Source organism: Rana temporaria, chromosome 1 (genome assembly GCF_905171775.1).
Source record: "Rana temporaria chromosome 1, aRanTem1.1, whole genome shotgun sequence".
NCBI lineage: Eukaryota > Metazoa > Chordata > Amphibia > Anura > Ranidae > Rana > Rana temporaria.
In genome coordinates this window covers 58,150,876-58,166,322 of record NC_053489.1, presented here as the reverse complement: position 1 = coordinate 58,166,322, position 15,447 = coordinate 58,150,876, and the positions used below count along the sequence as shown (strand labels likewise).

General features: G+C 42.7%; 1 protein-coding gene across 1 annotated transcript in view; it reads right to left on the bottom strand.

The window, feature by feature from the left end:
- The window catches only part of SPEF2 (sperm flagellar 2), a 228,979-nt gene that overhangs the window by 182,496 nt on the left and 31,036 nt on the right, over positions 1 to 15,447 (bottom strand). The window contains exons 3-6 of the mRNA XM_040338283.1: positions 10,718 to 10,970; positions 3,793 to 3,963; positions 2,475 to 2,615; positions 862 to 941 (exon numbers count right to left, since the gene is read on the bottom strand). Of these exons, the coding sequence (XP_040194217.1) occupies positions 862 to 941; positions 2,475 to 2,615; positions 3,793 to 3,963; positions 10,718 to 10,970 (645 nt within the window). The remainder of the gene's footprint in view (positions 1 to 861; positions 942 to 2,474; positions 2,616 to 3,792; positions 3,964 to 10,717; positions 10,971 to 15,447) is intronic.

Here is a 15,447-nt window from a genome sequence, read left to right as displayed (position 1 = left end):
AAGTACACTCATCTCAAACTCTGTTGGAGAGCCTGTTGTGTGGTTGGGGAAATCAACTCATTTTTTTTCATCTGGTTGAATAAAAAAATTAATCATGTATGGCCGGCTTTACATAAAAAAACGCTGATAAATTGAGCGTCATGTTTATATACTAGTACAAAATGTTGCTATACACTGCTGCAAATTCTGTTATTACTGATTAATACTGAGTAAAACCCAATCTCAGACCAGCTCACATTTACTTTTTAGACACATCAGAACTTATAAAAAAGAGCCAGCCTGTCAGTCTAGATAAGTGTTTCTCAACCTTTTTTCGATCAAGGCACCCTTTAAAATCATGCACGATCTTGGGGCACCCCACTATAAAATAAAAAAAAAACTAAACTAATGGTTTTACATAATGTAGGAACATTCACACATGTGGCACACCCAACGTTGGAGATGATTTATTCTTCCAAAGCAAATACACCTTTGCACACTGGTACTGACTAGTGCTCCAATGTTTCTCTTCTCTCTCAGTTTCCCTCCCTTATTCAGCTAATGTGAACCCAATGCTGACAGAGAGGGGGGCAGGGGAGGGAAGTGCACTGCAGGCGCCCAACTTTTTCCATGTCAACCAATTACGTAGTTGGTTGTTAGGACGCCGGGGGCTAGAAGGTTGTAATGGTGCATAATGAAAACATGTGGCTTTATCTAACTTAAAGGCAGGCTTGATCCACCAGCTGATTTTTGAGGAATTGTAGGCATTTTGAGAAGGCCCCCCTGAAGAAACCTGAAGGCACCCCAGGGTTCTAAAAGGTTGGTCTAGATCAAGATTGCTAGAAACTGTTGACAGTAGAACAGCACAACATCCAGACATACCTTCCATTTGGTGTAATGCTGTTAATCAGAGCATCTTTCTTCGCTGATTTTTCAAATCTTGCCAGTTCTTGGTAAACCTCCTAAAAAAAATAAAGAAAAGAGCTTGTGCTGTTTTATGGCTCCATCTTGTGTTCATACCATTATACATATAATAAAATAATTAGGTAGATCACAGAATTAAAAAAGGCAGGATTTACATATAAGGATCTAAATCTAAAAGGGTGTGATGCTGCATTGAAAATAACATTTTTATATGATGTTATAGCTACATTATTTTCAGATTCTTTTATCCATGCTTCACTCATCCTTGGTTAAAGTGGTGTTCCGCCCCCAAAAAAAATTATTAATAACCAGCAGCTACACATACTGCAGCTGCTGGCTTTTAAAAAATGGACACTTACCTGTTCTGGAGTCTAACAATATCAGCACCCGTTGACCATCAGCTGTTGGGTGCTGCCCCACCGCCATTGCGGGTAAGGGTACCCGCCAATGTAACCTTTTGGCTTCACGCTGTGAACCCTACTGTGCATGCGTGTGGCCTGCTCCTCTCTCCTACTGGTCCGGTGGCTTGGGGGAGGAAGGAGAGAGCTCCCCGCTGACGTCACGGGCCGCGGCCCAGACTCCCGGAAGTTGGAAAGGATACCTGTCACAGACGATTTCAGCCTTGCATATGCAAATGAGCCGATACGCCGATTCCCGAACGGTTTTGCGCCGCTTCGCCGTAGTTTACGTCGTTTCTGTAAGCGTAAGGTTACCCCTGCTATATGAGGGGTAACCTTACGTCGGTCCGCCGTATGCCATGTTAAGTATGGCTGTCGGGACAGCGTCAGGTTTTTCCGTCGTTTACGTCGTTTACGTAACTCGTCGCGAATAGGGCTGTGCGTTAATTACGTTCACGTCTAAACCAATGTATTTGCGGCGTACTACGGAGCATGCGCACTGGGCTACGTTTAAGGCCGGCGCATGCGCAGTTCGTTCGGCACGGGGACGCGCTAAGTTTAAATACAAGCCGCCCCCTTTGAATTACGCGGGGGTACGCCGGGCCATTTACACCACGCCGCCGCAAATTACGGAGCAAGTGCTTTGAGAATACGGCACTTGCTCCACTAAGTTGCGGCGGCATAGTGTAAATAGCTTTTGCTACGCCGGAATCTACGTGAATCTGGCCCTAAATATGCACCTGCTTTTTTTCTATTGCACCAAACAATGCCCACTAATGTGTGTGGTATTGCAATACAAATATATGAAACTGGCCTTAGACTTTGTGGCAAATCAGGATACAACAGTACTACTGAACTAGACTACTAGTTGCTGTTACTACAGTAATGGCAGCAGTCCTACAAGTCCATTGATAAGCGGATGGCATTGTGCAAAGTAACCACAGGGGGTCATTTGCTTGGCACTGCCACCATTCACAGAACACCTAGTATTTTTTCCCAATGAATACAAGGTGTTTTCTGATCTGATGAGTTGGAGAGGCAAGGAAGGGCAGCCTCTTGGCACTGGACCTGGAAGACCTCTGCTATCACTGCAGTAGAGGAGAACACTGTAATGACTTGCAGCTTCCACACATTTTAACACCTAAACATTAATTTGAATGATAATAAATATACCTCTGCTTCTTTCTTCTTTCTGAGGATCTTCTGTGCTTCTATGGCTCTTAATGTTCGGTTTAGTGGAGGTTTGGGAATCTGCACAATTGCAGCCTGAATTCGAGCCATTATTTCATTTTGTCTCCTCCTTGCTCGGCGTAGCTAGTGAAGGAAAAAATAAGGAGCAAACTTGTACTATTTTTTGTTATTTAAAGTGCATTTCCTGGCAATACCAACATTTAATTCCAAACCTCCCTCACCCCTTCAGACTATTCCCAACATAATTATTTTTCTTTTCCTTGTTCCTAAAGAGAGAAACAATTTTTATTACTTCCCTTAACATCACTTATAAAATTACAAAAACAGTTTTTTATCTAAGAATGGAGGGGTCAGATCTTTCAATCATCTGCCTTTCCTTTATTAATAGATCATATTTTATTTATAGAAACTAAAGTGCTGCATTGTATGAATGGAGAAGCTGGGCAGAAAGGGGGGACATAGTCAGCATAGACATAGACAGCCTGTGACAGCTCCCACAGTTCCATTAACCCCCCAAAAAACATACAATCGTGACATTGGGGGGGACATGACATGGATGGAGGTGGTTTTAATCTAACAGAAGAGGCATCAGCACAAGGGATACATCCTACTGACTGCAAGGCATGTTATTTTGGCTGTACTTTAATAAGTGCAGGCCTTAAAGTGGAAGTAAAGGCTACACCTAACTCGAAAACCTACTCTCAGTCACATTCAAAGCCTAATCTATCTAGCCCTGTAAAGAGAAAATCGCTATACTTACCTATTCTGCAGCCACTCCGTTTCGATCCCATGCTGAGCTGTCAGTGCCAGCTTCAGTGTCTAGGCATGGAGAGGTAGGGGATAACAGAAGCCCCATAGTAAGTCTATGGGTGACATCACTTCCCAGGCATTTCCCAACCGTTTCTCCTGCACACAAAGGACGCTGCTGGAGACTGGACCGGAGCGGCTGCAGAACAGGTAAGTATAGAGATCTTTTTTTCACAGGGCTAGCTAGATCAGGCTTCGAATGTGGCTGAGAGCAGGTTTAAAATTAGTTAGGTTTTGTCTTTAATTCCACTTTAAGTAACAACATATGTATCACAATATGGAAGTTCTGATGTATTTGTCTCATACAACAGAACTTCCATAAAAGAACAGTATAAAATGAAATTCCATCACTGTAAAATCCCCAGCATACAGAGGTAATTGCCCAGCTATAGATTTACAGCATAGAATATCAAAGAACAGACAACAGTTGTTACATATTTATTATGAACGTAGGAACTAGAAAACTGGTCAGCCTCATCTACATTCATGCTACCTTTTCGATATCCTGCATTCTTAGTTCCTCTTGTATCTTCTGGATTTTCTTAAATTCATCGTTTTGTATTTGGGCCATCTTCTCATCCATCTCTTTTGCTTTTAGATCAAACTGTTCAGTCACTTGTTGTAAATTTAAATCTGTCTGTCGAGGGACCAATGTTTTAAGACGCTAGAAGAGAACACATAAAGCACTATTCAGCTCAACAGCTTGTAATTCAAACGTAATTGCACAAATTCTAAAAACTATCAAGGTGATCAAATATAGGTATAAAGCACTAGCTTCACGAAGTACCATGCCAATGCAATTTTGGGATACATTCGGGATTTTGGCTGCTGCAGATTACACAAATTTCAGATTTAGGCAAATAGAGTGAACTGATTTTAGTGCAGCTTTAGTAATGTTGAATAGCAGTGGCACACGCATTCAGGTGCACGTCAGTTAGCATGTACAAATACTAGGGTTGTCCTGATACCACTTTTTTGAGGCAGAGTACAAGTACCGAAACTTTTTTTCAAGTACTCGTCGATACTGAATACCGATACTTTTTTTTAATGTCATGTGACAGTGGCGGTATTTTTTTTATATTTTTTTTACTATTTTTTTTTTTTACTATTTGTCCATTCGGAAAAGGTAGGAGCCGGGTTTAGCGTCTCCTACCTTCGCTCTCCATCCTAAAATTGAGGGGAGAGAGCGGCACGGACAGGGGGGAGAGAAGAGCGGCACGGACGGGGGGGGGGGAGAAGAGCAACACGGACGGGGGGGGGGGAGAGAAGAGCGACACGGACGGGGGGGGAATAGCGGAATGGGGGGGGGGAATAGCGGCACGGACGGGGGGAGAGAAGAGCGACACGGACGGGGGGGGGAGAATAGCGGCACAGACGGGGGGAGAGAATAGCGGCACGGACGGGGGGGGGGAGAGAAGAGCGGCACGGACAGGGGGGGAGAGAAGAGCGGCAGTGACAGGGGGGGAGAGAAGAGCGCCACTGACAGGGGGAGAGAAGAGCGCCACTGACAGGGGGAGAGAAGAGCGACACGTACGGGGGGGGGGAGAATAGTGGCACGGACGGGGGGAGAGAATAGTGGCACGGACAGGGGGGGGGGAGAAGAGCGGCACGGTGGGGGGAGGGGTTCAGAAGAGCGGCACGGACAGGGGGGGAGAGAAGAGCGGCACTGACAGGGGGGGAGAGAAGAGCGCCACTGACAGGGGGGGAGAGAAGAGCGGCACGGACAGGGGGAGGAGAGAAGAGCGCCACTGACAGGGGGAGAGAAGAGCGGCATGGAGCACGGGGGGGGGGGGGTGGTTAAAGACTGCACGGAGCAGAAGACTTGCAACTCCCCTGACTGCCCAGGTATCGGCTGAGGTATCGGAGCATTTCCCCCGAGTACAAGTACTCTGGGAAATGCTCGGTATCGGTACCGATACCGATACTAGTATCGGGACATCCCTAACACATACCTATCTTAGGTCTTGCTCGGCATCACATGTTCTACTTGAGGCTTGGCCTTACTAGGAGACTGGTCATCAGCTGTACTTATATAATGTCAGGGATCTGCCACCAAAGGGTTAACAGTGCAGACTGATTCCAATGATTGGCAACAGGCGGCCTTATTTAAACCCCTCAGCAGCACTGTGTCCTTGCTGTCTGATCTGCATCTTATCCGGAGACCTGATCCTGAACCTGCATCATTCTGACCTGGCTTTCTGACTCCGCTGCCATCTCCAGTCCTGACCTGCTCTGTTTACCTGTCTGCCAGATCCTCTGTTGCCGAATCCAGCCTGAAATCTGACCATTCCTTGCCTGCTGCTTTTTTTTCTGTACTGATCCTCCGTGTATGACCTGGCCTGTCTGACTCCTCTCCTGCTGTCGCCTGCACTTGCATGCACATGTTGCTCTCAGGCGCACCTGCATCTGGGGACCTGCGTCCACTGACCTGCATCCGGTGACCTGCGTCCGCAGACCTGCGTCCGCTGACCTGCATCCTGCTGACCAGCATCCTGCTAACCAGTTAATCAGCATCTGCTGACCTGCATCCGGTGACCTGCATCCGATAATCTGCATCCAGCTGACCCGCATCTACAGCACTCCAGCCCTTCCCATTAGCCTTCATCTCCAATCTCAGAGACTCTGCAGGCACTCATACCCCACTGTGCTCCTACGGTCACTGTCTCAACCCCAGTGATCCCGGAACCAGAGCGGTACGCGAGGTCTCCCTCTGCACGTCAGGCTCATTCCCAAGGTACGTGTCAGATAAAATGACTTGACACCAACATAGCCTGTGCCTAAACCTTTGCTTTCCTCTTAAACCTGCATTGGCCTGTCCAATTGGATCCTTTTATTAAAATAAAAAAGATTGGACGGGACTTTGAAGGCACCAAAGGACACTTGGAATTGGATAATTATATTAACAATAATTGTATTGGTACAAACATATTAAAATCCATAAAAAGATAAAAATTAAACATGGTGCATACAGCAAAGGTAAACAATACATGTCTGGATCAAAAAATTATACATGATATCATTCCTTAAAACAATACTGCATCACAATATCCCTACGCATTTCAACTATAACAGTCTTCTTCAGGGAGTTCTTAAGAAAGAACTCCCTGAAGAAGACTGTTATAGTTGAAACGTATAGGGATATTGGTTTGACGTTTCCGATCGTGATCCTAAATGGGAAAGGTGCAGATCTGCTGGGAGTGAAGATGGTCAAAAGTTAGAGGCTCTTTTAATCTAGGCGACGGGGGGATGGTCCAGAGGTAGAGATAGCCAGCGTGGAACATATTCCAGAGGGTAGTATTGGGGGCATTAGTGGTAGGTTGACTAAAGCACCTAAACCCGAGGGAAGTATAGTAACAAGTCCTATTTACAACCCCAGAGCACCCAATAAGAAGATAGTATGCAACTGGTCTAAACTGCATGGTATGTTCACCAATGCCAGGAGTCTGAAGGACAAGATGGGAGAACTAGAACTACTGTTGTACGAGGAGGATTTCGATTTTGTAGGAACTACAGAGACTTGGTTCGACAGCTCTCATGATTGGCTGCCAACCATTCAAGGGTTTTCCTTTTATCGCAGGGATATAGAGGGTAAAAAAGGGGGAGGGGTATGTCTGTATATCAAAAATTATGTACAAGTGAATGTGAGAGATGTCATCACTAAGGGAGCAAGGGACTAGGTGGAATCCTTATGGGTAGTGCTACAAAGTAAGGAAACTAAGGGGAAAGTAATACTGGGAGTATGCTATATGCCCCCTAACCAGAGGGAGGAGGCGGATGCGGGCCTCCTATCACAATTTGGATTAGCGGCAATAATGGGAAGTATCATTATAATAGGGGATTTTAATTATCCATATATGGATGGAAGGAACCGCGCATTCATCTAAAGCTCGCCAGTTCCTAAATGTCTTGCAGGACAATTTCATGGGTCAGATGGTAAATGAATCAACTAGAAACAAAGCCTTACTAGACCTACAGATTACCAACAAAACAGACCTGATTACGGATGTGGAAATACGGGGCAATTTAGGAAACACAGGTCAATTTGTTTTAGTATAAATCACACAAATAGGAAACATAAGGGAGATGTGTTATTAAAAAAATATTAATAAAACATTAACAGCGCTAAAAACAGCCTATCTAATGGCTTATGAGTCCAATACTCATATACTGCAATGATTAGTTGAGGAAAAGGTTATAAAGTTATGTATGCATAAAGATATTATGTAGCAAGTGTCCACACTCTTTGTGAATCAATTAGTGATAGTCCTTGCACTTCCTCTAATATGCTGTTCTTTGTGTGGAGTGATTTCACAGTATAGCTGTTTGTTCATTCAAATGCTGATTTGAAGCTGTCTGTGATTTCCCCTTAAGGTATTGTACTCACCAAAAAGTAGTACTTTAAAAGCATTGGATACATCCACTGGTGGTAATCACTCATCGGTTCTCCTCCTCTCTGAAGACGTGGACCTATCACGAAACGCGTCAGGGCGTGACTACACGATTCAGCTTGCAAGGCAGCCGAGCTTCTACCCGGGACTTACGAGGGGAAATTTGAGCCTAAGATATTTGGAGCCATATTCCTGAGTGAGCAGAGGCAGCAGCCTTTATGACAAGCGCTTTTTATCTTTAATCTTGTGTAAGCATGAGCGGGTAGCAGGGGTTTTATGATTACAAATAAAAAGGATTTTACACTATGCAAAGTCTCTCTTGCTTCCCTGCATGATTGCCAAGCTACACTGATTGAAGAGCGTATGGATCATCACTATACACCAGAGGAGGAGAACCGATGAGTGATTACCACCAGTGGATGTATCCAATGCTTTTAAAGTACTACTTTTTGGTGAGTACAATACCTTAAGGGGAAATCACAGACAGCTTCAAATCAGCATTTGAATGAACAAACAGCTATACTGTGAAATCACTCCACACAAAGAACAGCATATTAGAGGAAGTGCAAGGACTATCACTAATTGATTCACAAAGAGTGTGGACACTTGCTACATAATATCTTTATGCATACATAACTTTATAACCTTTTCCTCAACTAATCATTGCAGTATATGAGTATTGGACTCATAAGCCATTAGATAGGCTGTTTTTAGCGCTGTTAATGTTTTATTAATATTTTTTTAATAACACATCTCTTTTATGTTATCATTTTATTATAATAGCTGCTTTTCCACTGCATAAAACAATTATACAGTTTAACCCTTTTTTCCATTTGAGCGCTGGGATCAGAATTATCCACAGGTTTTTTTCTGATAAACTTTTTAGGAAACATAAGGGAAATACAAAGACACTGAATTTCAAAAGAGCCAACTTCCCTAAACTACGATCCTTGCTAAAAGATAATAATTAGGATACAATCTTAGGAACAAAGAACATGGAGGAAAAATGGGTATGCTTTAACCACTTCAGCCCCGGACCATTTTGCTGGTCAATGACCGGGCCACTTTTTGCGATTCGGCACTGAGCCGTTTTAACTGACAATTGCTCGGTCGTGCGACGTGGCTCCCAAACAAAATTGCTGTCTTTTTTTTCCCACAAATAGAGCTTTCTTTTGGTGGTATTTGATCACCTCTGCGGTTTTTATTTTTTGCGCTATAAACAAAAATAGAGCGACAATTTTGAAAAAAAAATAATATTTTTTACTTTTTGCTGTAATAAATATCTCCCAAAAATATATATACATTTTTTTTTCCTCAGTCTAGGCCGATATGTATTCTTCTACATATTTTTCATAAAAAAAATCGCAATAAGCGTTTATTGATTGGTTTGCGCAAAAATTATAGCGCCTACAAAATAGGGGATAGTTTTATGGCATTTTCATTAATATTTTTTCTTTTTTTTACTAGTAATGGCGGCGATCAGCGATTTTTATCGGTACTGCGACCTTATGGCGGACACTTCATAGATTGTACTTGATGGACTTTGTGTCTTTTTTCAACCTCGCCTACTATAGAACTATGTGACCGCTGTGACAGCCAACTATGGCGGTCACATGGCCATAAGCCCCACCATGCCCCAGCATAGCAAACACCTTAAAGGGCCACAGTAGCTGATGCCAAGGGGTTAATAAATAAATATAACGCAATAAAATGAGAAACTAAAAAGGTGTTTGTACTGTATGTACCATAGGATTTAAGTAAACAGTTTTTGGTTCTGCAAGCACAGGATCAATATACTGTAGACAAGTAGCTAGATTCAGAAAGAGTTAAGCCGGTGTATCAGTAGATACGCCGTCTTAACTCTGAATCTAAGCCGTCGTATCTTTAAGTGTATTCTCAAAATGAGATACACTTAAATCTAGCTAAGATACGACGGCCTGCGCCGTCATATCTTAGCTGTCTATTTAGGCCGGCCGCTAGGGGCGTGAACGCTGATTTACGCCTAGAATGCGTAAATCAGCGAGATACGCTTATTCACGAACGTACGCTTGCCCGTCGCAGTAAACATACGCCGTTTACGTAAGGCGTTTTCAGGTGTAAAGTTATTCCACCAAAAAGCTGGCCTAGCCAATGTTAAGTATGGACGTCGGTCCCGCGTCAAATTTTGAAAATTTTACGTTGTTTGCGTAAGTCGTTCGTGAATGGGGCTGAACGGAATTTACGTTCACGTCGAAACCAATAAGTCCTTGCGGCGTAATTTGGAGCATGCGCACTGGGATACGTCCACGGACGGCGCATGCGTCGTTCGTTTAAAACGTCATTTACGTGGGGTCATGGTTTATTTATATAAAACACGGCCACCTCTTCAAAATTTGAATTAGGCGCGCTTACGCCGGCCCATTTACGCTACGCCGCCGTAACTTAGGAGGCAAGTGCTTTGTGAATACAGCACTTGCCTCTCTGACTTACAGCGACGTAGTGTATATGCGATACGCTACGCCTGCACAAAGTTAAGCCAGTCTTTCTGAATCTGGCTAAAGATCTATATTGTAGTACCAATGTGAAGCTCTAGCAAGCCAGCGTCTACTGCATGTAATATTGGTGCCTCAGAGGACAATTAAGGGGCACCTACTTTGCATTGGAGGATTCCTGGGGTTTGTTTTAGAGTTTTGACCTTGCTACTTTCCATGGCAGTTAAGCAAATTAGCTGACCAGTTGGATAATGAAGCAGCAGAACACTGTTGTGGTCATCACTAAGTACCCAGTGTTAATAGAGCAGATTGGTATGGCAGAGTACTTGACTGGCTAATTTGGTTACCCCCTAGCTTTTTAAGTCCAATGTGCTGCAGTGCAGGACATTACATAAAGCTAATATAAAGACAAATTCATGCACTTCTACTATTTGCATGTATAATAAAAAATAATAAATACAATAATAAAAATGGAATTACGTTGTCTATTTAATATACAATAGGGATTCAGCTGTAAGTGCTCCAAATACATATATAAAGATAATCATTATTACCTTACCTCTCTATACATTTCAGTGCCAATACTCTGCAGCTTTGCCGGGGCGGCTGGTCTCAAGGTCTCCAGAGCAACTCCTGTGAGACCGGCTTTCTTCTTCTTCTGCAAAGCGATGTATAACTGGTAGAGAAGTCTTGTGGCAGCTCCATGTTGCTCCGACATGATATTCTGGGCCACATTCTGGTCAAATAAGATGCCTAATAGCTGCATAGTGGGCTCAATTCGGGTAAAGTTGTTTAGCTTGGCATTGGCTGCTCTGAAAAACAGAAATGTGCAATACAACTGTACCTTTGTTGATACTGTGAACAATAAATTTGAGAACAGTTCTAAGAAGAAGTGATATTTATTGAACTGATCTAGAAGAATATACAGTGTAGAAAACCAAAGCAACTATGAAGCCCCGAAAGCGAATATGCATAACTCCCACTTTCCCTTCCCGACATACTGAGACACTTTTTTCAAAACCCTAATACCTCCCCTGACTGGTCCCGAGATCATACTCCATTTGAAGCTATTTGTTCTAGAACCGCTGCACAACTTCACATAGTATCTTTTATGTACGCTCTTTTCTAACTATGACACGAAAAACAGTGGACCTCGTCAGAAGTGGGAAAAATACCTAGACCTCTCCTACACTGATGATGAATGGGAAAGAATATTAACTAATAAACACAAAGGCTCAATAAATGTGTCAACACAGGAAATGGACTACAAATTACTAACAGGATGGTATCGGACACCCACCCAACATCAAATTCTCACCCACAGCCTCTTCCCTTTGTTGGAGTTGTGGATCTGACCCCAGATCCTTACTTCATCTATGATGGTGTCAGGTCTGGGCTCTCAACCCTCCCTTCTCAGTGCTTAGGTTGCTCAGCTGTCGGTTAATTGCCAGTACTCATCGTTTCACAGCGGCTTACCTGGGGATCATTTCCTGCTAGTCAGTCCAGCCTACAGCCAGCCCCTTCTAGCTATTTAAAAAAGGGAGGAGCGGCGTGCTGACGTCCCGGAAGCAACGGGCAGCGATCGAGAGCCGGCTGGCTCGAATATTATTTGACACGCTAATATACTTGCGACCTTATTGTAAGTGCAATACTGTTATCTTTTAACCACTTAAGGACCACCTCCTGCAGATATACATCGGCAGAATGGCATAGCTGGGCACAAGCACGTACCTGTACGTCCTCTTTAAGTGCCCAGCCGTGGGTCGCGGGCACGCGCCCGCCCCCAAGCTCCGTGACCGCGGGACCCGCAGACCCGATCGCCGCCGGAGTCCCGCGATTGGTCCCCGGAGCTGAAGAACGGGGAGAGCTGTGTGTAAACACAGCTTCCCCGTTCTTCATAGTGGCAGCTTCATTGATCGTGTGTTCCCTGATATAGGGAAACACGATCAATGACGTCACACGTCCAGCGCCGCCCCGCCCCCTACAGTTAGAAAAACATATGAGGTCACACAAAACCCCTACAGCGCCCCCTAGTGGTTAACTCCCAAACTGCAATTGTTATTTTCACAGTAAACAATGCATTTTTATATCATTTTTTGCTGTGAAATGACAATGGTCCCAAAAATGTGTCAAAATTGTCCGATGTGTCCGCCATAATGTCGCAGTCACGAAAAAAATCGATGATCGCCGACATTAGTAGTAAAAAAAAAAATAATTAATAAAAATGCAATAAAACTCTCATATTTTGTAAACGCTAAAAATTTTGCGCAAACCAATCGATAAACGCTTATTGCGATTTTTTTTACCAAAAATAGGTAGAAGAATATGTATCGACCTAAACTGAGGGGAAAAAAACGTTTTTTTATATCTTTTGGGGGATATTTATTATAGCAAAAAGTAAAAAATATTTCATTTTTTTTAAAAATTGTCGCTCTATTTTTGTTTATAGCGCAAAAAATAAAAACCGCAGAGGTGATCAAACACCATCAAAAGAAAGCTCTATTTGTGGGAAAAAAAGGACGCCAATTTTGTTTGGGAGCCACATCGCACGACCGCGCAATTGTCAGTTAAAGCGACGCAGTGCTGAATCGCAAAAACTGGCCAGGTCCTTTACCTGCATAAAGGTCCGGGTCTTAAGTGGTTAATAAATGGTTTTTAAAAAGTATCACACTGTGGAAGCCTTTCTATCTCTGCATGAGGAATAACTGAATACCAGTACTATTGAGGACATCTCGTTTGGAATTTCTAGGATATCTTGCTATAATAGCACAGAGACCCGGGGCTTGGGAATAAGCCATAGGCACAAACGATCTCTGAAACAGGAGATCTGGAAAGCTGGTAAGCGGCAGTGATTTCATTTGTGGAGGACTTTTCTTATTTGCACCATTTCACATCCCTTTGGGTGCTGTGGTTTTCATGACACTGCAGATTATTGGGCTGAGGAATCCATGTGTGAATCTGTAATTTTGAACTTTATCACAAATTTTTTTGAACACTTTTTTCAGCAATTCAATAGACTATTTGGACATTGAGAAGGTTCATGTAACCTTCCTATTAGTATAAATATTGTCCTTTAGTTTTTTTTATATCACTTCATGAAATTCACGTTTCACACCAAGTTTTATAGAGTGTTTATCAATAAGTTTGGTTTTGATATATTGTCATTTTATTGTTTTTATTCAGCGCAGCTTATTTGTTCTAGCTATTTAAACTGCCTGGTTCATTTCTTCCATGCCTTCGCCTTGGTCAAACATATCTGGAGACTCTCTGCTATGCTCCTGTTGAAGACTTGCCTGGCTGATGTCCCTTCTGGTTCCCTGAGGTTCCTAGGGCACCTCCACTACACCAACACTCTCAGACTGGCAACGTTACAACCGCCAGACAACAGATATGGAGGAGCTGATCAGCATCGCAAATGACAATCCCTCCAAATTCACACGTACATGGGCTTGCTGGCTACACTTCCAAGAATCCTCTGCTCCACAACTGTACATGGTAAAATAGCTATACAAAAAAAGTTACATTTCTCAAATAGTCAGCCCACATGGGAAACAGAAAGAACATTTTACTCGCTTCACTCTGCACAACTTCCCCGCATTATACCTTTCACTCTATGTCATTTACCCCTCTCCTATCACCTTTCGGTTCTTGCTTTCTTAACCTCCCCCGTCTCTCCCCTTACTTATACCCCTATATCTCTGATGCTTATAATAACAATAGAGTAGCTAAAACACACTATAGAAGGTAATATGGTCCTATATAGGTAGTTACAAAAGAAAAATGTTGTACTCTGGTTCTAACTCATAATCATTAGTGTTGAGCAGAATACGCCATATTCGATTTCGCGATATATCTCGAATATATAGTCGAATATTCGAGATATATTCGCTAAATTCGAATATTCGTGATATTTTATCGAAATGAAATGATTGCGAATTTTCGCTATTGCGAATGCGAAAATAATTGCGAATTTTCGATAACTGCGGTAGGAGCACTCTGATTGGCTCAGAATATTCGTGATATTTTACAATACAAAATAATTGTGAATATTCGGCAAATGCGGAAGGAGCACTCTGATTGGCTCAGAATATTCTTGATATTTTACAATACAAAATAATTGCGAATATTCGGCAAATGCGGAAGGAGCACTCTGATTGGCTCAGAATATTCTTGATATTTTACAATACAAAATAATTGCGAATATTCGGCAAATGCGGAAGGAGCACTCTGATTGGCTCAGAATATTCTTGATATTTTACAATACAAAATAATTGCGAATATTCGGCAAATGCGGAAGGAGCACTCTGATTGGCTCAGAATATTCTTGATATTTTACAATACAAAATAATTGCGAATATTCGGCAAATGCGGAAGGAGCACTCTGATTGGCTCAGAATATTCTTGATATTTTACAATAGAAAATAAAAAGTGTTATGCATTGGTGGTGATTCTTTACTCTATCCATCTGTCACAGCCGTTTGTCAATCAAACACCTTGAAGATTGAACACGTTCATGCTGCATGCTTTGGACTTTTTTTCACTTCACATATCAAAGACATTTTTATGAAAGATTATTTTTCTATTATTGGGACTATATTTCTTTATATATTTGTTTCACTGTGTATTTCACAAGTTATTTGCGCTTGCTTATTTTATAATTTGCCCACATGTCTTGTCACTATTTTGTATCTCTGTTCTTGTCTATGACAAGTGGTCAGTTCGGGGACAATTGTAATTTTGTCTTTTGCCCTCCCCCTCATTTTTGATATTCTGCATTATAGACATTTGCCTTGTTTAGGTTTTGTGAGCCTTTTTTCTGTACCATTTGGTTGGTTAAGGATATTTTATGGCATGGTTTTTTATCATTGCTGCATATGCTTGGCTTTGCTAGCCCGTTCTAATTAGCACTAGACTGCTGCTTATATGGGCGTCCTTTTAGTTATCTAGCCAGCCCCTATGAGCCTTGTGTCTGCTCGTCACCGCCCACGTTGTCCTGTCATGACGCTTGGGTACCGCCCATGTTGGGTGTCTGGTCTAGCCCTGTTCTCAGCCAATAGGCACTTCCTGCCTTTGGTGTGTCATGTGACTGGTTGCGGTCATGTGACCTATGGTGGACACTGTTTGTTTATGGACACATCCTTTGGTTTGTCTGTCTACCTGAGCCACACAATATGTCATCGCTATGCAAGTAGGTACTGGTCATCTGTGTATGTATGCCTATCTTAGCTGCACGGCGTGATCTTGTGATGCAAGTAGGTACTGGTTATCTATTTTATTTTATTTCATTTA